Here is a 27,360-nt window from a genome sequence, read left to right on the forward strand (position 1 = left end):
CTCTCTTTGTGACACATTTACTGTTTTTATCATCATACACAGTGTCAAATTACATCTCTTAATAACCATTTCAGCCAGTTGAACTACAACGACAATGCACTATTTAAGACTGTATGTGAAACTAAATAGAGATGCCTGTATATTCTAGTAGCTGTGGTCAAGAATGTGGCACTCCGTTGCTCTAGGGGCTAGTTTTATTTTTTTTTTTAAGTGATTGAACAGATTAAAGGCAGTGAAAGAAGTGGATTTGCTTAATGCCCATGTGAGATTGTTTGAAAAGTTTGAGGAAGATATATTCTTAATGGGATATTGATTCTGTGATCATTTTTATTAGAATTAGCTTTAAAAACATTATATTAACCATGGGTATCTGTATCTTTTCTGCATTCTGAACCTGGGGAGAACAGGAGTCAATGCTTGCACTGAGTGAGATGAAAATCTTCAGAATATAGGAGATCATAAAATCCTGGCTCTCCAGGAGCAGGAAGAACACTGTAGTATTCCTGTGATGAAGTAGCAAGATCTTAGGCAGCTGTCTTGTGTTCACTGTACCTCTCCAAGCAGATGGTATCAGTAGGCTGGTGTGGCTAAACAGGGAGCTTGGGGGAGCTCGAAGGCAAAAGGGCAGTATAGAGGAGATGAAGCAGGGACAGGCTACAGTGGAAGAATTTAGAAACATTGCCTGAGTATGCAGGGTTAGCCTCAGGAAATCCAAAGCTTAAATGCAGTTGAGACTTGCATGGGAAGCGTAACAAGAAGAGCTTCCACTGGTATCTTAGTATAAAAAGACTGTGCAAGGAAAACGTGGGACCATTGCTGAATAAAGGAGGTGATGTAGTGACAGCAGACAGATAAAGCTGAAGTATTCAAAGGTTTCTTTGCCTTCTTTAACCACAAGCTATCCCATTCCTCTCTGCTTAGGGCAAGGGTTCAGAGAGAACTACCAGCAGTAGCTGAGGGTTGAGTCAGGCATTACTTGAGAAAGTTTGATTGGAAAGCTCCATGGGACCAGACAGACCACATCCAAGGTGCTGAGAAAACTGGTTGATGTCTCTGCAAGGCCACTCTATCACCTTTGAAAGGTTATGGAGATCATGGAAGGTTCCTAATGACTGGAAATAAGTGAATGTTGCAGCCTTCAAAAAGGCCAAAAAGACAATCTCGGGAACTATAAACTGATCAGCATCACTTTGGTCCCCATGGAGCTTAGTGGCGCGAGTCCTCTTGGAGCACATTTCTGAGCATGTGAAGGAGGAGAAGCTGACTGGGAACAATTAACGTGCGAGCATGTGAAGGAGGAGAAGCTGACTGGGAACAATTAACGTGTATCTGCCATGGGTAAATCATGCCTGACCAGCCTCATTGTGTTCTATGATAAAATGACTGGATTTGTGGATAAGGGGAGAGCAGTGGACGTCACTTATCTCAACTTTAGCAAGGCTTTTGACACTGTCTTCAACAACATTCTTGCATCTGAGTTAGGATGTTATAGTCTGGATGGACGGACAGCCAGATGGGTAAAAATTGGTTGGATGATTGGGCTCAGAGCAGAGTGGTTAATGGGTTGTACTCTCCCTAGAGGACAAATAAAGTGCTACAGGGGTCTGGGACCATCCAGTTTAACTTCTTTATCAGTTACCTGGAGGAGATGATGAAGTCCACTTTCATCAGGTTTGCAGATGATGCCAAATTGGAGGGAACAGAGGATACGCTGGCGGGCAGGGCAGGCTGGAGGAATGGCCCAACAGGAATCTTACGAAATTCAGCAAGGACAAATGCAAAGTTTCCTTCGTCTGGGAATGCCAAGTCCTTGCACTGATGCAGGCTGGAGCTGACTGGCTTTACTGAGAAGGCCCTGGGGAGTCCTGGCAGACAGCACGCTGCCTGTGCGTCAGGAGTGTGCCCTGGCAGCAAAGAAAGCTAACAGCATCCTGACTGTGCTAGAGGGAGCGCAGCCAGGAGCTTGAGGGAAGGGATTATCCTCCTGCTCAGCACCTGTTAGACCACATCTAGACACTGTCTTTTTGAGTCCCCCAGTACAGGAAAGGCATTAAAAAATTGGAGCCAAGTTCAGCTGAGGGCCCCCAAGATAATTGGAGCCGGAGCCGTGTGAGGAGGAGCCAAGGGAACCTGATTTGTTCAGCCTGGAGAAGAGGTGGCTTCAGGTGGATGTCATAGCAGCCTGCCAGGACCTATGAGGAGGTCTTCAAGAAGACGAAGCCAGGCTCTTCACAGTGGTGATAAGTGGGTGGACAAGAAACAGCGGGCATAAATTGAAACAAGAAAGGTTCAGACTGGGAATAATGAAAAGAAAAACATGGGAAAAACATAATATTGGGGTTGGGTAAAATGGTTTAGGTGCCGAGCTCTAACAGACCATAAATCCTGAATAGTCAGACACCATTTCCTGAGCTCCTGGCTCCATCCACTTCATGTAGAAACCTAAGGTACTTTACCCACCACAGTAAATTTTCATTGGCTAGCAGTGAAACCTGTGATATAGCCCAAATTCTTAATTATAACAAGAATATTTTTTCTGCAAAACACAGCTATAATATTTGAGTTAGTGCAGGCTCAAGCTTGTGTCCGCATGGCACGGTGCAGAGGTGTATGGACCTACCTGCCAGGTTTCCTGTGTGGGATAGCCTTTTTTATTTGGCTTGGCCTATGAGTTAGGCTTCTTGGCAAGATTTATTAACTGGGACCTAGTGCTGCAGGAATGGGCTGCACAAGCACCTGATGACACTTATGCCTGGCTAGCTTGAACATCTGTGCTCCTCTACTGTCCCTCTTCTGTAGTTAGCAAAGGGTTGGCCAATGTTACATGAATACACAGTGGGTAAAAGTTGGTTTTGTTTATTTTTTCTGTTTAAGAAAGGATGAAGCTGGTGTGGTAGGAGAGGAGGAGGATGGAGGAACTGGGCAGTTCCAGCCTTTCCATTGCAGAAACCCAGCACAAGTTCCTCACTCGCTTCCCTCAGCCATGCAGCCAGAGACTGCAACAGTCATTACATGGAGCATGCTCCAGGTCTCCTAAAAAAGACCAGAGTTTCAATTTAGACATGTATTCCCTGATTTTGTACGTGAAGGAGAGTGCCTGGTCCAATTTCAGGCAGAGCTTGATCCTGCAGTGAAGTATTGCTTCTCTTTCACCTTCTCCCAGCTCTGACTCTCATCCTAAAGAACAGGAAAATGGCCTGTTCGTGATGATTGTAGCATTAAGGACATCTCTGGATTTTGTCAGCCAGCGGTCTCCGTATGGCCAGAGGGTTCCAGAGTTTGGACCCCCAGTCTGGCAAGCATGTTTTGGTCACTTTTTAGGTCAGAAGTAAAGATGAGGTGTGGAGAAGGTATCAGCATGATTGTGCCTACCCACAGGGATGTTACTTCTGCATGACTAGTAAGAACTGACCTGTGAGTGAGGCTAGCAACCCTGGGCTTGAACTTCTAAAAGGCATTACTTTTCCTCAAGAAGTTTTGCCTTGAATTAGTCATTAATTCTTTATCATTACCCATTAATGATTCTAAAACCAAAGTGTTTAGTTTAATGAGTTTATTACTATAGATCCAAAAAGGTGTAATTCTGCTTAATTTTGGGGAATATCAATTCCCAGGAAGGGAACAATTCAGGATGAGTTATGTTGTGCTAAGTGAACCTGTTTGCCCAGATACTCTTATAGCATAGTAGGGGAGGAATCAAAAGAAATGTGGTCCCACTGCTTCATTCACAGGTCTGAATAGCTCCCTGGAGTGTGTGTAGCAACACAGATAATTTACTGCTGGTAGCAACAGCTGGTTTTCTGGAAGAACGAGTGGCAGAGAAACTGGATTTCAAGAGTGGTTCTGAGTCACAGAGTCTCCTGGGATGTTCCTGCGTTGGTCATTGCTCAGAGATGAGCTTGGAGTCAAACTAACAACCAGCTAAATGGTTTGGAGGATTTTCTTGTTGAGGGTGAGGTTGAGGAAGTATGACTGTTGTCTAGTTGCCTTTGCAGTGCTGTATGCAGCAATGGAAGGGAGACTTGGAGCTGATCCTCTGCATTACTACCTCATGGCATGTCTGGCTTTTCATATACGCAGAGGAAGACTATGTGCAACTGGTGCTCAGAGTGACCTGCAGGGTACGTTGCTGCACTGTGCCTAGTGTCTAGCATTCTCCTTAGCCTCCAGATATTGTTCCTTCATTTTTAGTGTCAAATGGGAAAGAAAATTCATAGACCTTCACTGCAGGGGCCCTGGGGTTTCTCTTGACATCTCCTGCTGTGAGGAGAGGTGAACCACAGAAGAACCACCAGAGAAGAGCTAATGAATCTGACCATCATTACTCTTTGCTGGGTATAAAACTAGCTGGATGGTTGGGCCCAAAGAGTTGTGGTAAATGGAGTTAAATCCAGTTGACGGCCGGTCACAAGTGGTGTTCCCCAGGGCTCAGTATTGGGGCCAGTCCTGTTTAATATCTTTATCAACGATCTGGATGAGGGGATCGAGTGCACCCTCAGTAAGTGTGCAGACGACACCAAGTTGAGTGCGAGCATTGATCTGCTGGAGGGTAGGAAGGCTCTAGAGAGGGATCTGGACAGGCTGGATTGATGGGTCGAGGCCAACTGTATGAGGTTGAACAAGGCTCAGTGCCGGGTCCTGCACTTGGGTCACAACAACCCCATGCAAGGCTACAGGCTTGGGGAAGAGTGGCTGGAGAGCTGCCTGGCGGAAAAGGACCTGGGGGTGTTAGTCAACAGCCGACTGAACATGAGCCAGCAGTGTGCCCAGGTAGCCAAGAAGGCCAGTAGCATCCTGGCTTGTACCAGAAATAGCGTGGCCAGCAGGACTAGGGGAGCAATGGTTCCCCTGTCCTCAGCACTGGTGAGGCCACACCTCGAGTACTGTTTTCAGTTTTGGACCCCTCACTACAAGAAGGACATCGAGGTGCTGGAGTGTGTCCAAAGAAGGGCAACGAAGTTGGTGAAGGGTCTGGAGGACAAGTCTTCTGAGGAGCGGCTGAGGGAGCTGGGGTTGTTTAGCCTGGAGAAGAGGAGGCTGAGGGGAGACCTTATCGCTCTGTACAACTACCTGACAGGAGGTTGTAGTGAGGTGGGGGTCAGTCTCTTTTCCCAAGTAACAAGCAATAGGATGTGAGGAAACAGCTTCAAGTTGCACCAGGAGAGGTTTATGTTGGGTATTAGGAAAAACTTCTTCACGGAAACGGTAGTCAGGCACTGGAACAGGCTGCCCAGGGAAGTGGTTGAGTCCCCATCCCTGGAGACATTTAAAAGATGTGTAGATGTGGTGCTTAGGGACATGGTTTAGTGGTGGACTTGGCAGTGCTAGGTTAACGGTTGGACTTGATGATCTTAAAGGCCTTTTCCAACCTAAACGGTTCTGTGATTCTATGATTAATGATAGTTGCCCTTGCTTAACCCAGTGAGGTGAAGGCTGGATTGAACCCTATCGCTGGTTGTCTGCTGTCCCTACAGTGGATGAATGAGGAGGGGTTATTGTATGTACAGCAGGTGCCAGGCACGTTCTGCGGCACTTTTATTTCCTCTTCTTGAGGAATTCACAGACGAAGTAGATGGTGACTTGGCACTCGGAGTCGTTCCACTCTCCGGTGCTGAGCATTTCCACACAGTCCTCACGGCCAGCTGGGTCGTGAGGCTCCCCGTCCTTCCAGTTACTGTAGTTCTGCAGTGGGCTGTTGTCTGCATACAGAAACTGTCCTTCTTTTTCCAGGTCGTTCAGCCCAATGAAGGCTCGGAAGAGGCCGCTGTTGGAGATGTAGTCAGCAATCAGGGCATTGGTTGCCTCATCTTTAGGCATGGCCAGTGTTCCTCCTCTGTCTCTGCAGTGGATCAAGGCTTCTCTGTAATTCTTCTCTTCTTTCACAATGTAGTAGAATTTTTCATCTGTCTCCCTGATACCTGCTATAACTTTAAAGGGGAAAAAAGATTGCTTAATGGCATGTTAATGGATATTGCACGTTCTTCTGTTCCAATATGACAATGAGATGATTTTTACATTAGAATTAATAAAAGGGAGAGAGGAAAAGTATTCCCACCACTGAATTTGTGATGAATGATGAGGACATGATTAGAGACTGATGCTACTAACAGGACTGACAAGCACCTTGCACACATTAGGACAAGAACTGTTCAGTCCCGATTGGCATGTGTCTCCCGTGACAAGTTTTATTTCACAGATATCTAGTACTGATCAAATTAAGGCATGCTAAATGGTCAAACAGCGATGTCTAACTCTGGATCACCCCTGTTGCATTGCATGTTTTTGAATACAGATTGTGGAAGATAGAAACACACGCAAGGGTATAGATAGCTTGTCAGGGTGTGCAGAGGAAAATCAATGTGACTGCTAAAATGAGACATTTTAAATACAGCCTGATATTCAGAGCTGCTGTAACCACTAAGTGGCATTGAGTAGGGAGAAAACTGTGGCTGGTCAGCAGCTTTAAAAGGCAAACTTCTCAACCAGCGTATATCCTAGTGAATTAAGCAGTGCCAAGGAGCGTGTCTGGGCAGCTGGAAGTTGATTATCCCTGCTGATGGATTGCTGGAATGGTCCTGAGCAGAGCTTTGGCCGGGGGCAACTAACGCTCTCCCAAGCAATTCAGGAGTTACCCCGGGCACAGTTTAGGAGTTAGTAGAGGGACACTCCTGATAATATGGCATTCAGTTTTGTAGGATTTAATAATATAGATGAGTGCTGTTCAGTGCTGGTTGCCCGTGGTGCCAGAGAACAGTCTCAAACACATTTAATTTACTGATACAGACCTAGTCCTAGAAGCAGCAGTGGAGCCTTCTCAAAATCTCTGCTATGCCAGGGAAAGCTCTTCCTTCCTTTCAGTGGGGGCAGTTTGCACTGTCCACCTGACAGCACTGCCTGCAAGCGTGGCTTCTTAAAACCCATGTCTTTGAGTGCTGGTCCCTTGTTACAGGAAAATGATGCTTGCAGTGAGGGGAGCGCTAGGAGTACCATGTCTGCAGCCTTCCTGTGCAGCAGAAAGATCAAGAGGTTCCTATTGCTTTTCCTGCCTCTCTGGAGCAGATCGGCACAAACCTTTTCCTTTCATTGCCTGAGTGGCTGCTGAGCCTGAGCAGAGTGACAGTGCAGAGGCGGTTAGCAAGCCGTGCTTTGTGCTTTTCATGATTCTTTCTGTTGTGCTGTTGATAATTTTTGTATTGTTTTTTGTTATCTGCTGCTTATATCCCTACAGCTGTAAGACTGTCTCTTTTCTGTATGTTTTCGGAGTGCCTTGCACAGTGGGACCCTCTCTCTGCGTCACCTATGGATGCTGCCATGGAGCAGCAACAGTAGAAGAATAGCAATGATAAATGTTGTAGGAGCCAAAGAAATCACATCAAATACATAAGGGTCCTTACCGTTCTTTACAAACTTGATGGACGTGTTAAGACGAGCAACATTGATATTCAGTTGTCCCACAACTCTGCGATATCTTCCACAGTCACAGACCGTGCCTGATGCAATACAAAGAATAAAGGATTTATCTGTTTAGAAGCATTTGTGTGTGTGCATGGAGGGATGTCTGTAGCCCACTTCCAAACCTTCTGAAGACTTGGCCTCCACTTGTGGAGAGCCAGTCTTCCCCTGCCCTGCTGGCCATACTTTTGTTGATCAAAGCACTTAATATTTTGGCTCTGTACACTCCCTTGCTAATTGGCTTAAGAATCCCTACTTTTAAAAACGTGGATAGAAGAGTTTCCCATCTTCTTTCCACCCATATCAGTGTGGGATTTGCACATCCTCTGCCCCTCTCATTATTGATGCCATGTAGCTGCAGAGATGTGGCTTGCCATGGTGATCACTACAGCGTTACATCTGAATGCCACAGGTCTACCTTTGTATCCCTAAACAGCACATGTTCCCCAGCCTTCTAATAGAAACAACAGCATCCATGAACCAGGGAACCACTGCTTTCTCAGTGAAGGAGTTTTGTGAGTACGCATAGAGAGAGGATTTGTGAAACTTTGGTAGAAGGACTATGTCAGTGAATTGCTGCATGCAGCTGTGGTACAGCAGTAATAGTTGATACCAACTCAAATAATAACTTTCAAGCACTGAAGTCTCAGTTATATTTTTGTTGGTAAACTGAAATTTGGCTTGGTATAGGTTTTGTTTGTTCCTCTGTTATTCTCAGGAAGAAAATAAGTTGCTGATTGTTTCCTATTAAGAACCAAACTGGTATTGCATATGAAATATCTTAAAAATGAACACAGCTGTACATTTCAGGTGGGAAAACATTCAAGGTCAGTAGGACTGAGAAGAACTTTCTGGGTCATCAGATCCAAATTCTCCTCCTGTAAGCAAATGCATTGCATTCATTTGACAACTGATTATGCTGTATCCAAAATCACTTACTTTTTTGTCCCCACAGTCCTATTAGGAAATTCTTAAAGGACTTAATTCCTTTGGTATTCAGAAACTTCCTTCTAGTTTCCAGTATAAATGTACTACTGGCCTGTCTATGTGTTAGTTTTTATGATATTAAACATTGCCCATTAATTTAGGTAACTCTTCTCCATATTTTGTGTATGTTGGTATATTCATAGGCATCAGTCATGTCCCTACACGAGCCTTCATTTTGCTAAACAAAACTTTCAATCTCTTCCTGTTCATTTAATCTATTTTCAAGTTTTTCCATGGGCCTTAAAATTTTATGAAACTCCAGACAAACCAACCCTGAAATCAAAGACCCAGCAGACTTGACCATTCTGCAGAGAAGGATGCGTAGCATACCTGCTTTTCCCTTTTTTCCAGAAACTCCCGATAAGCCTTTGGCTCCTTTGTCACCTGAATAAAGAGGAAAATATATTCTCAGATCTCAGACAGTGCACATGTCAGGGGAGCGTATTTGAAAAACCTCTTTAATAATATATTAACAGTGTGCTCCTCATAGGAAGCCCTGATGTACTGTACTTGCAGATGTGCCAAGTCAAACAAACCATGAATTAATTCTGGTGTATGGAAATAAGAAAAACCTTTTAATAGCTAACTCACTGATAACACAGGCATCTTGTGTGCTGCTGGTTCCTGGTACCACTTACTTTAAATATAAACTGCAAAATGATCCTGAGAGGCTGAAAGCACTCAAGAAATCTGTGAGAGGTGAGACCTGTCATTGCCTTGCAGGACAGAGCCCTTCCCTGGGTTCAGTGGCTCCATGATGGGATGAGGCACCAGATGAGGCTGATGTGCACTAAGCCACTGAATTCATGTGTGCAACAGATTACGTGTGCGGGCAGCAGTTAGCACCTGCACGAAATGAGGTCAGTAAGGAGCAGCATTTCATTTCGGATATAGTTCATGTGGTTTATTTTCATCCAACTGCTTTCCTCTTATTCTGTAAATCATAAAAATGATAGAAATACTTCTCCAAATGCTGTGCTACTATATAAGTGGAGGTGACTAGCTTTTTAAAAAAATCTCAGCTGTAATTTGGTCCAGGAACAGCTGGACTTTGTCTGAAATTCATGTCAGCTCTTCTTTTATGAATTAAAACCTTCAGAGGTCAAAAAATACTAATGCTTGTTCTGCCTTGTTGATGGCCGTGTTTTGATGTGCTTTTTCCTTTATGTGGTTGTGTTTTTTTAAAGAAATTAGGGGTTGGCTGTCATTTTAATTAGCATTGCTTGACACTGCACACTTACAAGCTGAAATTTCAGGGTTGCTTTATTAAGAACTTGAATGTTTAATGGTAGATTTAAACAGTGACTTAGTGACCTTTGGTTCTGCAAATAAAGAAAATGAGAAAAACTAGAAGGGGACAATAAACTGTACATTCAGGTTGAGAGAGCGCTTGATTTAAAGGCTCAGAGCATTGGTTTACTTACAGATAAAGATAAGCAATTTGTGGGATTCTTACATTCTAGTCTCCTTTGGTGATTGAAGACATCTTAGGAGATAACTATCTGTGTTTTCAGTTGTCTAGGTACTTCTGAAAATTAGTCCCTTAAGCCAAATTCTTTTGTTCTTCTCTGATACTGAGGCTGGCTAGAGGCCACCAAAGGTTTATTAAAAACATTGGCTTGAGAAGCTCCCTGGAGACGTTGTTCCACCCACTCACCTGCATGCCTGGGTTGATGTGCTGGTTAGAGACCACAGAGTTCCCCTGGGGATGGTGGAGTCCCTGCTCAGCTTTCGAGGCAGGTCTCCTTGTGGCAGAAGTAATATTCCTTCTTAAGTAGCTCTTTAGGAATACTGGAAAGGAACGCCTGAGCCTCTTCTCAGATGACTAGACCATAATTTCATGAAATTATTGTCCAGGTAGACTTGGAGTCTACCTTGGTATGCAAGTAGTTGTTGTCCCTCGTTACGTGAGTTCTTTCTTAAAACTCCTAAAATCCTTCCCTTACCAAGCTGTCCTGTGCATTGCTTGCTCACGTGTCCCACAGCAGTGCCGGTGGCAAGGTGTGGCATCCTGAGCAGCAGCGAAATATTGACTTAGGCCTTCAGCGTCCAAAGCAGAGGCATAAATTTGTCTTTCTCTTTTAGAGCGTTCAGAGGATTTACTTCACAAGGGCCAGATTTCTCCCTTCCTCTTTTAGCATCAAAGAGGATTGATTTCTTAACTCATAAAGCAAATTATTTTAGCCAATAAGTTAGATATGTTGCACATGGGAAGTAAAACAAGAATATCTCAGTTAGCTCTCGTCACCAATATTTATGCATAACTTTATTTGGAGAGCACCGGTCACAGCTGTTATTTGATATTACTCCATACCTGGAACTCTCACAAAACACATATTTACCTTGAGGGAAAAGAACAAGAAAATTCCCAGACCAGAGCTTACCCTTTCCACCAATTGGACCAATTTTCCCAAGCATTCCCTGGTCACCAACATCCCCCACAGGTCCTTTGTTTCCTAAGAGAAGAAATAAAGAGGAAAAGAGTATGGATGGTTTCTGTCATTTCTTTCCCAAGGCACTATTTAGTCTCTACTGCTGCTATTTTTCCTGAGCATTTCAAATATTGATTTTACTTCACAGCCATACCAGTCCAACAGCAGGTTTTATCTGGGGTTTCTTTTTCTCCACCCCAGACAAAAGCCTTTCTTTCTTCCTTGAGGTAAAGTCCTCGTGGCTTTGCTGGGAATCCTTCTCAGTTTGCACACTGAATTTAACATCACTAAGATGCTTCCTAAATGGCTGGTTACCCGATTCCTTTGTATCTTACCTGATCTTCTTTTTAAGGTAAGGAGCAAAGTCATATGAATGCATTTATAAATTGAAAATTTTTTTAATTATAATTTTAAAATTTCTATAAAAGTCAAAGCTTTCCTGATTAGTCTTAAATGACTGTAAAGGAAGAAAGCCCATGGATTTGCATTATCATTAAAATCTAATGATAAATTGAGCTTTTGAATTAGAGTATGCAAACAAGGCTGACACCATCACATCTGGTGTCTCCAAATGCTCTGCCCAGCTCACACTGTGGATATGGGATATGTTTAATAGGGCCGAGTCCAGAGACATCTGTGACTCCTTGTTCTCAGCTCAGATGCTGTTTGATCAGAGGAACTTTGTTTCTCAGTGTATGCCCCTGTTTGCTTTTCTGCAAAATAGGGACAACTGAGACAGAATTTAGTTGAGCATCCTGATGTATTACTAGGAAATAACTCTCAAAATTCAGTTTCAACTAAAGGATCATTTCAGTAAAAGAACAGTAATCTTTCTGACTATACACATGATCTGCATAATGATTATACATATGATCTGGGTCTTCTGGATCACACTCATGACAGCCACTTGGGAGAGCAGCAGTAAATGTACTGGTTTATTACATGACTCTAAATTTTCTGCCATATATAGCTGTCTTACGTATCGGTAGGAAATGTACCAAGCTCTCCGAGTATTGTTAGGTTCACCGATTAATGTTTGACAGGATTGTGAAATCCACTGGTGCAACAGGAATGAAAAGCATTAAACATCGCTGATCATATGCACCAGTACGGTTGTGTATAATGATATTCATATACCAGTAATAGCCAACAAACTGTCATAAATACCTTTTGGTCCTTTTGGTCCAACCTTTCCTTGTTTGCCCACTTCTCCTCTATCTCCTTTTTCACCTCCATCCCCTTCCAAAAAAACAGAAAATAAAGCATCATGGTACGTTTCTCTCAGTGCAGTAAGTGCAACTATATGTCCTCAGAAAGTAAAGTTCACAGTTTTTTATTTCTACTACTTTCTTTTTATTGCACATTGAAGGCACAGTAGCCATGGGATAAATTTCCATAGAGGAGCTGATGAATCTGACCATCATTACTCTTTGCTGGGTATAAAACTGGCTAGATGGTTGGGCCCAAAGAGTGGTGGTGAATGGAGTTAAATCCAGTTGGCAGCCAGTCACAAGCGGTGTTCCCCAGGGCTCAGTATTGGGGCCAGTCCTGTTTAATATCTTTATCAACGATCTGGACGAGGGGATCGAGTGCACCCTCAGTAAGTGTGCAGACGACACCAAGTTGAGTGCGAGCGTTGATCTGCTGGAGGGTAGGAAGGCTCTAGAGAGGGATCTGGACAGGCTGGATTGATGGGTCGAGGCCAACTGTATGAGGTTGAACAAGGCTCAGTGCCGGGTCCTGCACTTGGGTCACAACAACCCCATGCAAGGCTACAGGCTTGGGGAGGAGTGGCTGGAGAGCTGCCTGGCGGAAAAGGACCTGGGGGTGTTGGTCAACAGCCGACTGAACATGAGCCAGCAGTGTGCCCAGGTAGCCAAGAAGGCCAGTAGCATCCTGGCTTAGATCAGAAATAGCGTGGCCAGCAGGACTAGGGGAGTAATGGTTCCCCTGTCCTCAGCACTGGTGAGGCCACACCTCGAGTACTGTTTTCAGTTTTGGACCCCTCACTACAAGAAGGACATCGAGGTGCTGGAGTGTGTCCAAAGAAGGGCAACGAAGTTGGTGAAGGGTCTGGAGGACAAGTCTTCTGAGGAGCGGCTGAGGGAGCTGGGGTTGTTTAGCCTGGAGAAGAGGAGGCTGAGGGGAGACCTTATCGCTCTGTACAACTACCTGACAGGAGGTTGTAGCAAGGTGGGGGTCGGTCTCTTCTCCCTAGTAACGAGTGATAAGACAAGAGGAAACAGCTTCAAGTTGCGCCGGGGGAGGTTTAGGTTGGATACTAGGAAAAACTTCTTCATCGAAAGGATAGTCAGGCACTGGAACAGGCTGCCCAGGGAAGTGGTTGAGTCTCCGTCCCTGCATGTATTTAAAAGCCGTGTAGATGTGGTGCTTAGGGATGTGGTTTAGTGGTGGGCTTGGTTGCACCAGGTTAACGGTTGGACTTGATGATCTGGAAGTTCTTTTCCAACCTAAATGATTCTATGATTAGGAAATCCTCTCCCTTTTGGAGAGGCTATTCCAACACGAGAATTATAGAACACTAATGTCTAGTCGTACTGTTTAAGCCCTATTAGCTATAAAGCTGATAAATAAGCCAGTCTTTCTCTATTGGGAAACCTGTACACGGAAGAACTGCCAGGGGCGGCAATAGGAATTTATTAATTGTTCCTAGTGACTCTGTTCATAGTGACTCTGTGTTCAAGGTATGCAGATGCTTTTGAAATGGGAGGAATGTAAATATGTTGAAATTGATCTTAACATAGACTTTAGCACGTAGTATGGCAGAAGTCTTGCCTTTAGTTTTTGACTGCTGACATTTATATGCTGATATAACAAATGCATTTTGCAATTACTCCAATGCTTTATTTTTAAAATGTCATACACGGAGTATCTGTAAGAGGTAAAATCATTGCATTTATTACAGTAGTGCAGAGATTTCTCCAAATGAGATCAAGACCCTATCACACAGGTTCCTGTATAGTACTGTGTAAGTACTCTTACTATTGCAAGAGACAGTCTCTCACTGAGCAGCTTACAGTCTAAAGAAGCAAGACAGCAATTAGTAGGAAAGAAATGTTATCTCCTTCCTTATGCAGCATACAATTTTGCTTCACATTATGCAGGAAATTAGAGGCACAACTGGAATGGATTTTCTTATCTTCTACTTCTTGGTTTTGAGCCAAATCCCAAGAACATCTTTCCTCTTTTTTTTTTTGAGACAAATGCTGAGGGGTGACGACCCCTGCTCCCCTTTGCACTAAATGACCAGCACTGAATACAGGCAGCCTTCCAAAGCCTCTCCCCCCATCCCCTACCCTTGTCTGCAGGAAGCCTTGCTGTGTGGTGGGAAGCCGTGCCACAGTCTCTTGGCCACGCCAGGATCTCAGGTGTGAGTGGCAGCCAGCTGTGTCTGTGCCTGCAGCCCAGAAGGGGAGAAGAGGCTGCAGTTCAGCATACGTACCCAAGGGAGCATGCAGTTCAGCACACGGAGTACGCAAGGGAGGGAAGTCCGTCTGGATGTCACCAAAAGAGAAGTGAGGACAGAACAGCATTACGTGACAAGACCAATAGCCTGTCTGACTGAGGATGGTGCCTCCAGCCCTGGCAGAAGGTGTTCAGGGAACTGGGTGTGCTGAGGGTGACTGTCACCCAGGCAGCCGCTTCCAGCCTCCCTCGAGCAGTGGTTTAAAGGGCTTGCCTGAGCCAAGCACTGCAGCCAGACCACTCGTGAACAGCCACTAGTGATTCTTCCCTGCACAGATTAGTCCTGTGCCTTTTAAACCCATTTATAGTTTTGGCCCCTGTAATATCCTGTGGCAAAGAGGTCAATGAATTAATTATGTGCTGAAGAAGAAACTAGCTTCCCATGGTTGCTTTCAGACTGATTGTTTCATTGGATCTCATTCTTATTTTCTGAAAAGTACTGCCCACTCATTCCTGATTTACCTTCTACTTCTGTAGCCATAGGTAGCATATTGTGGGCTGTACTGTGGGGTGACGACACATAAGAAGTGGTGCATATTAATTGCAGCAAATAAAATGTAGCATTAGCTGTTTGGCTCCTTTCCATGTCAGTTACGTGGACGGGGCTGAGTCTGCCCCTGTATGCCAAAAAAACTTCAGTGTTGGGACTCTCTTGTGGAGGGCAAACTCACCCCGTTGGTCAGGATGCCCTTTGGGGGCATCCTTTGGTCAGTGGTCCAAGCTGAGGAAGATAAAGGGCTGAACTTCAGTCCACATTGGAGGGAGGAACCATTTGCCAGAGGGATGGACAAGGAGGAAGCATGATGTGGTGTGTGTGCTCGCTCACTCAAGCGCTTTGTTTGTTTTTAATGCCAGATGCTACAGGACAAAGTAGGAAGGGGAAAGGCTATAAGCTGTCAGCAACAGAAATTTTAAACATCTCTATTTAAACATCTCTATTTTCACTGGTTCTTAAAAATACTGGAAGTGTCAGTATATATTTCCAAAAGCCAAGCTCCTTAAATATGCAGCTGAAGCCATGGGTCTGAGCCTGGAGCTGATGGAAGGATGCCCGCTTGTACTGGGTTCTTGTCTACCGATCATCAAACAGCAGAGCCAGAGAATGTACGGTTTAATTTTGCTGTTGACCTCAGTGCTAACAACATTTACAACTGAGAAACCAAAAAATTGTCCTTTCCAAACCCATCTATGAAACCCTTGAGAAAAGTCTAAAAGTCACTTCTCAGTAGCTCAGAAATTCAGAAAAGATTCCCAGAGGCTGACAAAGGGCTTGTGAAATTAAATTCCCGGAGAAGGTTAAGAGCTGATCTGATCACAGTCTGCAAACCTGTACAGGGGGAGAAATGTGTGATAATAGAAAGGAAGCAGGGTGTGATTTGAAAGCTGGAAAAGCTGGATGAGTCCTGACTAAAAACACAACATGGGGATATTTAACAAGTGAACCATGCTCTCTGGCAGGGGAGGGAGACGTAGGAGGCTTTTCGTGTCCAGCCTTTCCCCGTGCAATGAATTCCTTTGTGTAAGATATGTTGTAACTCTGGGTCTGGTGTAGAAGCTGCTGAGGGAGTTTCTTTGGCCTGTGTCACGCAGGAGAGCAAACCAGATTCCTGCTGGCCTTCCAAACCAGGGCTTGTCCCCCTGGCAGTCCTCATCACCTCTCTCAGGCCAGCTAGTTACATTCCCTGTGGCTTGCGGACTGCTCTGTTGGGTTAAAGGCTCTAGAGAGGCGGTTGTTTGCTGCAGAAGACCTCCGTGTGAGAAAGACGCTTTTTTTTTTGGCAAGAAGCATTGCTTAGACAGTTAATCTTAGAAATAGAGCCCAGGAAAGAAAGTCAATACACCAGTGGAGAAGCTCTGATTACTTACTGAAGGTGTTTTCTTCCAATCTCAGTTTCAACATTTTGAGCCACTAAAAGCTGCTATGTTTTTTTCTGAGAGACTTTGGAGCAAGCTGCTGGAGATGAAGCTAGGTTGCCCTGTATGGGCCATCAGACTGAGAGCTGACAGATGAAAGGGGTAAAAGTTGTGGGAAAGTTTGTTCTGGAGATTTTGAGAGATTAGGGAGTGTCTCAGCTTTTGTTGCTAACACCTTGTGTAGGCCCAATTTTTGCTCAAGCCCTCTAAAAGCCCAAGGGAGAGGGAAATAAGGTCTATCACCTGTTTCATCTTGGCATAGAGCAGCCTGCCACACTCTGCCTTAGTTTCCCTACCTAGGAAAATGGGAAGAATAACAATTCGCCTATCTGTAAGGGAGGGAAATCCTGTTTTGCTCCCCATATTGCATCTGAGAATGGGTAGGCAATTACAAAGCAAGGGTAGAAGCAAATTACAGTATTAATTAGTGGTACCACCTTATTGTTAATTTAAGACTAGATTAAGCTCAGTGCTTGATAAGGTGGTGTTCTAATTATAAATGCATTGTCCCCCTTTAGCTGTTGTGTGTAGTGATCGCCAGTTTTGGCAAGAAACGTGATCTCTTGGGTTATGCTCCCCCCTTGTGGTCTCACTATGATTTGCAACCAGGTAGGAGGGATTGTGAGCGGTGGGTTGACTTTGTTTTGGGCAGGGGTTGAGTTGGCTTCGTCTCTAATTTATAATAAGTATCCCTTCCTTTCCTCTGGGACTTCATGTGGACAGGCCATCACACTGTATTAGCCACTTTTTTGTAATCTGCCAGAAAAAAAATCTAAACCTTGCCAGTACTCTGGACTGGGTTTTTGAATTTTGTACTATTGTGCTTTGTGCAACATGAGTTTTCGTACAGAAGAAAACCCTCTGATCCCTAACCTCATATGCTTGTAGTCTATACCTAGAGGTTAATCTCTCCTTTGTGTTGCTTTACACTTGGGGGAGTGTCAGGATAAGTTTTATCCTAATTAGCAGATTGTCACCTTAAAACTGTGGTTGCAAGAATGTCAGATAATGCACTGCGCTGGCATTTGAAGCATGGGTGAAGCACTTACAGCCAGTAGCTGAAGTAAGACCATTTGTCAACCTTGTTAGTATTCCCTCAAGCTGATTCACTTCTTCTGTGTCACAGATTTAAAATACCAGACTATTAAAGTGAACACATGGAACAATAAATTACCAGGCTCTTCTAGCTTGGGACTGTGCGAGACAGAAGGAAAGCAGAAGCCATAAGCAGTAAATGACTTTTGCAGCCATTAGAAAATTTTAATTGTAATTGAGAGGGAACCCCAGTCCTTCCTTCTCCTATAAACAAGCTCAGGAAAATGCTGAAGGTCTAATAATCAGCAGGATTTTTAGGCAGTTGAAAGGGGCTCTGCCTTTTTAGGAGTTTCACTAAATAACACAATGTTGAGAGGTTACATTGGTAAGAATTTAATTAGTAAGAATTTACTGACCTTCAAGTGACTTAGATTTCCCTGCTGAATCTTTTGTAGGCAATTTATCTGGTTTGTATTCACAAATGGAGGAAGTTTTCAAGTTAAATTGTTAATGTATGTTTAGAGACTCTCCAAGTCTTGTGATCAAGGGCTGACCCTGGTTCATGGAGAATCAGGGTGTAATCTCTGGGGATTACGGAGCCCACACTTATCTATAGAGGCTGCCCTGCATCGGGGTGAGAGGGTGTCTGCAGGATGCCTAAAGGCTAAAGCTGGGTTGAGACTCCTGGCTGGGCTTATGGATGTGTTTCTCTGGGAGCATGCAGTGTCCAGCCTTTTCACTCAGAGCTCTGCTGAGAGACTCCCTGGGTCTCAGTAAAACGCAGGGTTTTACTGAGACACTTCACCAGGTGTGCTGGCAAGCTCCAATGCCTGTCTCCTGACCAAAAATACTGCAGAAACGTTAATGCTCTCTAAGCCTCTCTTTTGCAGTGAATCAATTAAGTTGTTTCCTCTGAAGCAAAAGAAGGGCAAAGACCCTTGACTGTGGTGGCCCTCCCAACAGGCAGTATGGTTGGGACTGTCCCAAGTTTAGCTCCCTGTATTCCAGACTTTACCAGTACCCCTGTGGGCTTGGCACACACCACAGCCACATGTACCTTCTTCCACACTCCAGGGCCTACCCACCCTTTCCAATGATAGAAACACCACTTGTGCTGGGCTACAGCACAGTTGCCTTTCTACATCAGATACTCTGAATTGAAAAAAGCCCACCACCAGCCAAAAAGTCCTTGAGAAACCTTGGGGGCATGACTGATTTGCTGTGAGGTGGGGAGAAGGATGGTTAATCGTGATTAGTGTGCACATGGATGCTTTGCACTGCTTGCCTTGGATGTATTTAGCATTCCTAGGCATAGCCAATGTCCCACCACAAAGGCTTTGTTGGAATCTGTTGTGCAGTTTTACCCGCTGATCATGCATGACACAGTTCTGCTGGGCACCATGTTTCACGCTCTTAGTTCCACCTGAAGTGGTGTAGGGACCCTCCCCACCTCCACACACAAGAGCGTGAAGAGTACAGGTGATTCTGCCTGTCCTGGGTGTTAAACTAAAGGGATAAGGACATGTGCATAATTCTGAAGCTTTGAGACTCCTCCAGGAGCAACTGAATGCCGTGCCCTCCTGGAAGAGCCTTGGAGATAGCCACAGGATGAGCTCTGCAGCCTGTGGACACTGAGTGACCCTGAGCACAGTGAACCTTTGCAGCACTTGCACATGCCCAGTCTCTATTGAGAGGTTTTTGTCACCAGAGGGAGTCGCAGACTCCAAGAAATAAGCAAATACAGCCCTGTTTGTCTTTCTAGTGTATGAGCACGTCACAGCTACGTCAATGGAAAGCCTCAAGATTTCCTCTAATTTCACTTTCAGTGTCTTTTGGATCCTTAACAAATTTCCCATAGCAGTGGGGATTCTTGCTTTCAAGCTATATATGGCTAGTGAGGACAGGATTTCTTGACATCTTCTGCCTATCTGACACGATGTCCTCTTCCCTGTCGCTCCTCCTGCTTCCATCCCCCAGCACTGACCTGCACACCTCCCTCCCACACACCTCCCTCCCCTCTGCCCCATGTTGAGCACTCTTCTGACCCTGTGTTGAAGGAATTCAACTCACTAAACAGAGGAATATCAATAAGGCAAATAATACCCGTTTTGAATGAGTGAGCTGAATCAGCTTCGTGAAAAGTCTGATGAGTAAACAGCCGAGCCAGCACAAGGTGAAGGTAGGACCACATGGTCAGAGTGGGAGATGAAAAAGATGTTGGCCCTTGCCTTTTGGCAAAAAACCTGACAGACGAGTGCAGCCGTAGTGTGCAACTGCACCCATAGCCACTCTCCCAGGTGTCCTGCAGGAACATGCAGGACTCCCCAGTTTGCACTGTGAGAAATAAAGCATTTTGCTCACAAGTTCTTGGACACATTGTCTTTTTTCACCCAGCTCCAAATTAGACAACAGGGGCCCAGTCACCTTCCCTGGTGAAATGGAAAGAATCTGCAAGAATAAACTGGATTCTCTGCTAACTTTTCCACTTTCCACTTAAAAACATCCATTGACTTCAGTAGAAATACCCTCTTCTCCCATTACATTGCATGAGCCAGGCCCAAGCCTTCAGTAAGCTCAATGAAGCTCTGCTGACTTGTATTATTTGAAAATGTGGGCCTTTGTGCATGACTGGGACATACATTATTTTTTTAATAGCACAGAAATAATTTAAATTATTCCTCATTCTCTTTTCACTTGCTCTGCTCAATTTAATTTTCCCAGCCTGTTCCCCTGCCGTTCTGACATGATCTCAGAGACTCATGGATTATGGTGGCTTCAGTGAGGAATCAAACAGACATTGGTAAGAAATACAGACCCAATATCTTTTGAATTTTTGTATCTTAAGTCCCCACATACATGGTTTGTAGCTCAGGCTGATAAACTTCAGAAACTTAACGTACGCTAAAATGAGGAAGTCTAAAAAACATGAAAAATAGAATTATGTGTGGAAATTAAAGGGCTCTTCAGATCAACCATGAGGCGCTAAGAGGGAAGTTTAGTTATAGGTTTGAACAGCCTATAGGATGTGGTAAGGCATTTTATATTTTCGGAAGGAAATGTGGATAGCAGCATATCTGGTTTCTGAGAGAGCTTGAGATTTTCCAGGAGTGGAATTGCGTAAGCACAATGAAAGCTGAGAGACGGACAGCTACACTGGAGACCACAGTAGATGCTATTTTGAGGCGCCAGCCAATGTCATAGAGTTTATAAGCGTCGCCTGTCAGAAATAATAATAAGGAAACGCTTTACATCTAAATTGCTATGGGAAACTCCCAGTATTCTTCAGATTTCATCTCCTAACAGTTTCTCAACCTGGACCTGATTCAAGACCTTTGAAGTTCCTGTGTCTGTATTTCAAAGGAAATGAGCTGGGACCTGGGACAGATAGCAAGATCTAGAGCCAGTCTTCTGAAACACCGAGCTCCCACAAATCCCTGTGAAATCAGCTTCTGCAGAGCCAGCCCCCGCCCCAGTCTTCTTCTCCCCCTGCTCGTGCTTTTAATGGGAGTTTAGGAGTCAAAGTTTTGGGCCCTCTGCTTATTTCTGCCCTCATGTTGTTGCTTATTGATTTACCCAGACCAGGTCAGATCCCATCTCATCTATGTCAACAGCCCACTTAAAACGTCCTTTGCAGGTTCGACAAAACTGTGCTTGCAGTCTCCAGGTGAAAACAGGCTAGAAGAAAGGACAGGGCTGGGACACCGGTCGAAGGCAGAGCCCAGGGGAGCAGAGCCTGTTGTTGCTGCTGCTGCCACAGCATGGACCAACAACTGGTGCTTTTGTTCTCACCGCACTAGCTGCTGCCTCCCCACAGACCCCATCGCTCTCTCAGCAGCAGCAACAGCCAGCCTGCTTCCAGGTTTGGAAGGGTGGAAAGTAGACAACAGGGCTGTGACTAATTTTGCTAGGCCAAGCACTTGGCTGCTCTGGGAAATTCATCGTTTTGTTTATGCTTGATCTCGTTCTGTTTGGACGCAAGAAGTCGATGGAGTACGGAACTTGGCCTTTATTGCCCTAGTTACTCAGCTGTGGTTCAGCATTACCTAATCTAAGTTTTCAGGCGTCCTGTGCCAAAGCAGTCCAGCTAAGACCAAGTTGTTCCTAAACATCTCAGGTCAAACACCAAAAATCACTAGTTATGAATACTGAAAATCTGTTTTTGTCCAAAGCACGTATTTTTTCCTTTGTTGCTTTCCTAGAGTATTTCAGTAAGGGTCCTAGAAAATGCCTCACACATTTGTATTTTTAACTGCTACATAAGCCAGCTTGCTGTGTTCCTCAAAAACTTTTTCAGGAAGGCAGAACAAGACAGCCATTGCACCAGGACTATGTCGTTAAGAAGAATCCCCTCTTTTTGAGAAGAGACCTGAGCATTGCCTAGAAAAGGAAACTGGGAGAGGAGTGCCAGCTTTTGCTTTTCTCTTACTCTTTCTTTTTTCCCTTATTCTGGAGTGTCTATTTAGAAAATTTCTTTGCATAATTCTTTACAAACAGACTTCAACTTTCATTTGCTTGCACCAGCGATGGAAAAGCAGCAGATAGATGGAGGGGATTGCAAGGCGCCTGGTTTGCATCATGCAGAACCACCAGAGGTCAGACTTAAACTCCTATTCCTTTCTAACGCTGAGCAGTTTAATTCACGCTGACTTCTATCATTGGAACAGAAAGTGCAAAAGGCTTACAGGACATTTACTGCATTCCTTCTGTTCCTGGGAAACTGCATTCTTCCAGAGTATGTTCTAGCTCTTTGTGTTATACACAAAGGCCTCTGGTTTTGCCTCATGCTTTTTGGGAGCTGATGGGACTGTCACAAATGGTTTGAAGGCTTTCCTGATAATCAGCCTGGAATTACCCTTTCTTTTCATCTCATCACTCAAATCATATATCTCTTGTGACATCTCAAGTATGAGCATAACAAAGAGTATATTTTTGAAGGGGAAGAATTTGGCTTGCACAAATTAACTCGGACAAGTTACATGTGGCTTGGACAAGAACTGGCCAATTTTCACAACACTAATGACCCTCTTTCAACAGGTGATTTTCAGGGCAAGCCTGCAGAGAGGTTAGGTGCTTGCTCCTGTAGAACTGTGAATGCCTAGATGATGAAGTGAGTAACGCAGCCTCCAACAGTGCAAGAAATAAAGGGTTGTAAATTCTGAGCCTCTCCAGACAACCTCACTTCTCCCTCAGCTTTCTCCTCTCCATTGTGCTGTGTGATGGGAATGGCAGTATTGCTGCTGCAAAGCACCAGGGACCATCCCACTTGTAGCCCACAGACTGGATCTGGCCTACAGGACAATTTGTGCCTTGCACAGGGATAGGTGAGGTGGGACAGTGTAGGAAGTCTTATAGCTATTGAATACCTTTTAATTCCTTGTGCTTCTAGGTGCTTTGGCCCATTAGACACTCCCATGTTCATGTGGAAGGAGGAAGTTGCCACAACAGGAATCTGGCCTGTGGTGGTAGAAAAAGCTGGCCAACATACTGTGCAAGTTCAGCACCTCCGTCTTGTGGGTGCACCACACAGCACCACTGTGTTTGACCATAGCCAAAGATGCTGAGCAGATGGGGGTGAAACTTGTGCAGGGTGGGTCAAAACCCATTTTTGGGAGAATGGCAGACAAAGGGGCACAACAGATGTAGCACAGAAAACAGAACTTACAGCAACAAAAGCCAGAGGCTTGTCGATTGTCAGGGTTAAAGTTTGAGCAGCAAAATGTTGCCTGTGGCTGTGGTGTGGTCGTAGGCTGGGGATTACGTGCTCCGAGTCTGTAGACATAAGATGGATAGAGGAAAACTGGCAGCAGGACAGACTTTCTTCTGCCATATTAGGTCAGCATGCTTCATCCTTGACTACAAAGGATGCCTGAGGAGTAACAGGATAGTTCACACACCCAGCCTGCTCAGTCTTTAATTGCCCAGCTGACTGGCAGTCAAAACAACCAGTGCCATTGAGAGCTGCTTGTGACTGTCCTGGATGGGCTCAGATCTGGTAGGAACTAAAATTAGTCTATAAGTTCATACCACATAGACTGCAAAATGTATTTGATGACTTTCGATGGATGTGAGCGAGTAATTTGGAGGTAATTTACTTGGTATTCCTTTTACCAATCATGGGTCTTGGGCATCGTAATCTAATTTTAAAGTAGTAGTGAGGACTGTGCCAATATACTGCTTCGCTCCTCTTGTGTCTTGGTGTCAGCCAGGAGGCAGTAGGACTGGTAATGACTAAATCCTGACTTTCTCAGTATCACACTTGCAAAGAACTGTAATATCTAACCTTTAAATGCTCCATATACAAGCTAGACCACAGAAACCAGCTGGAGTTCCAGCTACTCTCATGTTATCTCCAGACCACCTCATTAGCCTTGTGACTTGTTAAACACAATTCTGTCAAACTTTGTTCTCCAGCCTGCCATTGTTCGGATACTAACTAAACAAACTCCCACTAGCTCCCTTGGGGATCATTACATCTCTCTGCATTTATGCTGTGGCAGCAAAAGTTTAGGCTTGGATTGTAATCATAAAGAAATTAACTTCCTGATTAAAAATGGTCCTTTAAGCAACACGCATTTGAATAATCCATCATAAAAACAAATGAGTCTGTAGCAGTGCTTTTGACTTGATAATCTTTTTTCTGCTTAAAATTTAAATCAGTTGCATTTTTTTCTCTCAGTCTGTAGCCTATAGAAAAATACAATGAATTACTAAAAAGAAAGCAATAGTTCGAACCGCAATAGCCATGGTGTGGAATATATATTTTAGATCTGTCACCACAAGATAGATTTGTACATCATGGACCTAATTTTTGGCTGAGATACCCTCCAGGCAATTCCATTGATGTTAGTTGTGTTACACAAAAAGTAAGTTAATGCAGAAAATTTGGTTTCAGATGTTTGCAGAGTGTTTTGAAGATAAAAGAACTGCACATGCCAGAGCTGATCTACTTCTTGTTGAAATCTGTAGTGAAGGTCCTGTTTAATGCAACAGGAGCTGCTGGATCAGGTCTGATGAATGCAGCAGAGCTGTGTTTACAAGTAAGCATTTGGAAATAATGACAGTTCAGTAATTTTAAATATTTCATATCTCTCCCTACCTATACGTGCAAAGTGAACCATTAACAGTTCATGATAGGTGCCTACTTTTAAACAAAGTCACTCAATTTATGGCTGCTAGCTGTACTGGTTGTGTGATGAACACAAGAAGTAAGAGAAGATTCATGTAGCTGGAGAAAGATGCAAAAGTACACCTCTAACTTAAATGAGACTATGTGGCACCGTTCCTGAAACTAAAGAAAGGCAAATTAAAATCTCCTTGCTTCATCACTTTCCCCCATCACAGTTCCACGCTTCTGGATATTTGTACAGTCCGCGATAATTCACATCTTTCATTCCCAGCCCACGCCGCAAGCCGTGCCACATGTCTCTATTTTTAAAAATCATCCTTTATCAGTACTGGTCTCAGCATTAGCAACCTGATATTCCTCACCTTTTGGTCCAGGTAAAATTGTGTGTGTCGAGCAGACATCTGTCGTAGGTCGATTGTCAACATCAAAACCAAAAATCTGAACTTGGAAGATGAAAAGCACTACTAGGGTCCCGTATTTCCTTAGCTGTTGTTCTTTCTTGCTGCTCATCCTTACAGCTTCTCAGGAAATGCCTTTCGTTGTTACAGTCTTAACAAATGCAGCTGATTCAAAAATAAATGCTCCACTAACTGAAGCAGTGCAAAGATTGGGAGCTACATGCAAGAACAGCTAAATAAAGTGAAGAAAGGAGTTTGACGATGCTGTAGTTATTTCTGTCCTGCACATTATCCAGGATATTTATTTAACACTGACAGCTGTTTATTCCAATTTATCTCTTATCTGTGAGATGTTTAGCTGCTTTTGCCATGGAAAATTTCTTCAGTATATGGGGATATCTCTTTTGTAATTTTTTTCTTCCTTTTGACACTGACTCTTCATGCCCAGCTTTTCACTTACTCAAGAGACAAAAGACTTCGGTATTGTATCCAAGTGAGTACTAATTAGTTATAGGACACTTGTGGCTGGTTTTGTGCTGAAAGAGTAACGCAGACTCCATGTAACGTGTAGGGAGACTTTTTTCCACAAAAGTTTTCCTCCAAGGAGACCATTAGTGACAATGCACAAAGCTGCAGGTCTGCTGTGGGTGGAAGTCACTGGTGCTATTTCACACCTTTTGGGTGCCATGTACCCATAGCCCCCAGAGTAGCAAATGAAAAGTTGATGTTATCAATGGGTGTTTGAGCCAGAAACCCACAAATGATGGTTTTATGCTTACAGATTGTTCCAGAATGGTTCCTCCAAGCCCAGATTATGTTGGCAGACGCAGTACAGGACAGACTTCAGGACCAAAGCCACAGAGTAGAATGAGTTTGAATGACTGCGGTACCTCCTCCCATACCACCTTTCTCCTCTACTTGCTAACTGAGAGAGACCATGTATCAGGACAGTGGTATAGCACAGGTCCCAGCAGAACGTCATCTTTCGGTTGTCCAGGAAGCTGCTGCTCGTTCAAATCCACATGAGGTAGCTGTCAGATTTTCAACTGGGTGTTGGGACTTTGACACCAGGTGTAGGAGACCTCCTGGATGGGGGAAGAGATAGCATGCAAAACCACTATATGTCCTTTTGGATGGAGCTGTGACAATCTGTCCATGTGCAATCCTTTCCTAGAAAAAAACCTCTAGCTTTTTCTTAGGGAGGACACTGTAACCAGGGACAGCAGACTGTTAGAGGTAGCCTGGCAGCAAAGAAAGGGAACATGAGCATTTGTAATCTTTCCAGGAATTTTGTTAACTTCCGGTTTCTTACACAATGAAGGACACAGCTACTCAAAAAGCTAAACTATGCTTTTGAACTGCCTAGTGTGTGAGAGCACATTTGCTTTCCATTCTAGGCAAAAAATGTATTTCCTATGATAATAGATTTTGAGATGCTTTCCTCATTATTTAAGAGAGTTCTAGTTCCTTAGCCCTACAACGTTTCAGCCTTTTGGTAGACAGAAAATGTAGCAACGCTGATGTAAAAATGAGTACCTTTTCTTAAAGGCTGAAGGAAGGCTTTGATTTCAAGCTTTCATGTAGGATGAAATGTTGGCCAAAGTCCCAAGAGGGGTCAATACAGTCCTCTCCCTCTTTCTTTCTATCCTGGTCACAGACTGTCCCACTTTTCAAAACACTTTTCTTTTTTGTTAAACTATATGCAGTAGTTTTCAGAAATAAATAGTGGTCTCTGTCCTAAAGAATGTCATGTAACAAACACCCTCAAATGTGGCCTTAATAACAGATACACCACAGCTAGAGGGGGAGGAAAGAGAAAGCCAGGATTATAGATGGATAGAGTTGTACCAGGAATAAACTTGTTCCTCTGTGATTTGCGTTGGGCACTGTGCCTCTGACTTGTACACTGTAAATCTGTTTTATTTATCTTTTTCTTCTCTTCACTTTCCATTTTGTGAGCAGAAGGTCAACGTAAGAGCAAGAATAGCGAGCGTAGGAGTGGGAAGCTAGTGTACTTAGCTTTGGAGGAGGCATTTTGGGAAATGTTGCCAAACTGACGTGAATGATGCTATCTGTTCCACAGTACTGAGAGACTTACAGTGACTTCTTTGTTATTTATCAGGGATAAAGAGGGATAAGTCTAAGTGAGAGAGGAAACAGTTTAACCAGTTCAGTCACTGACCAGGACTAAGCAGGGAACATTTTTCTGATGCTACAATTGCTGTGATCATTTTCAAATGTTCTCATTCCACATTAGAAAAGGAATCAAGACCCTACTTTTTCTTTTTTCCTCCATGAAAGTCACAAAACCCCTAAACACACCGAGAGAAATGAAGCTTAATATATCCAAGAGCTTGGTAATGAAGGCACTTACTTAAAATGTAGGAGATCCAGATTCAAATTCTTTCTCTGCCTAATTCAAACCAGTGTTTGCACTAGAGCCTTAAGATTATATTGCCTTATTACAAGGCTGTTTGCTAATCAGTTATGTCTTCCCGTATGTTGGACCAGAAATCCTGTCCTGGAGCTA

General features: G+C 44.0%; 1 protein-coding gene and 1 long non-coding RNA gene across 2 annotated transcripts in view; one reads left to right on the forward strand and one right to left on the reverse strand.

The window, feature by feature from the left end:
* COLEC10 (collectin subfamily member 10) lies at positions 1-25,369 on the reverse strand. Its single transcript, XM_009471083.2, has 6 exons — positions 24,795-25,369; positions 12,039-12,110; positions 10,824-10,895; positions 8,770-8,823; positions 7,395-7,490; positions 1-5,927 (listed from the first exon to the last, which is right to left on the reverse strand). The coding sequence occupies exons 1-6, from the start codon at positions 24,940-24,942 to the stop codon at positions 5,536-5,538; spliced, it is 834 nt and encodes a 277-aa protein (XP_009469358.1). The 5' UTR covers positions 24,943-25,369; the 3' UTR covers positions 1-5,535.
* The window catches only part of LOC148057248 (uncharacterized), a 71,304-nt gene that overhangs the window by 11,530 nt on the left and 32,414 nt on the right, over positions 1-27,360 (forward strand). The window lies entirely within an intron of this gene.

Source organism: Nipponia nippon, unplaced genomic scaffold (assembly GCF_047370975.1).
Source record: "Nipponia nippon isolate SJK-2023a ecotype South Korea unplaced genomic scaffold, ASM4737097v1 scaffold_1, whole genome shotgun sequence".
In the NCBI taxonomy this organism is placed as follows: Eukaryota; Metazoa; Chordata; class Aves; order Pelecaniformes; family Threskiornithidae; genus Nipponia; species Nipponia nippon.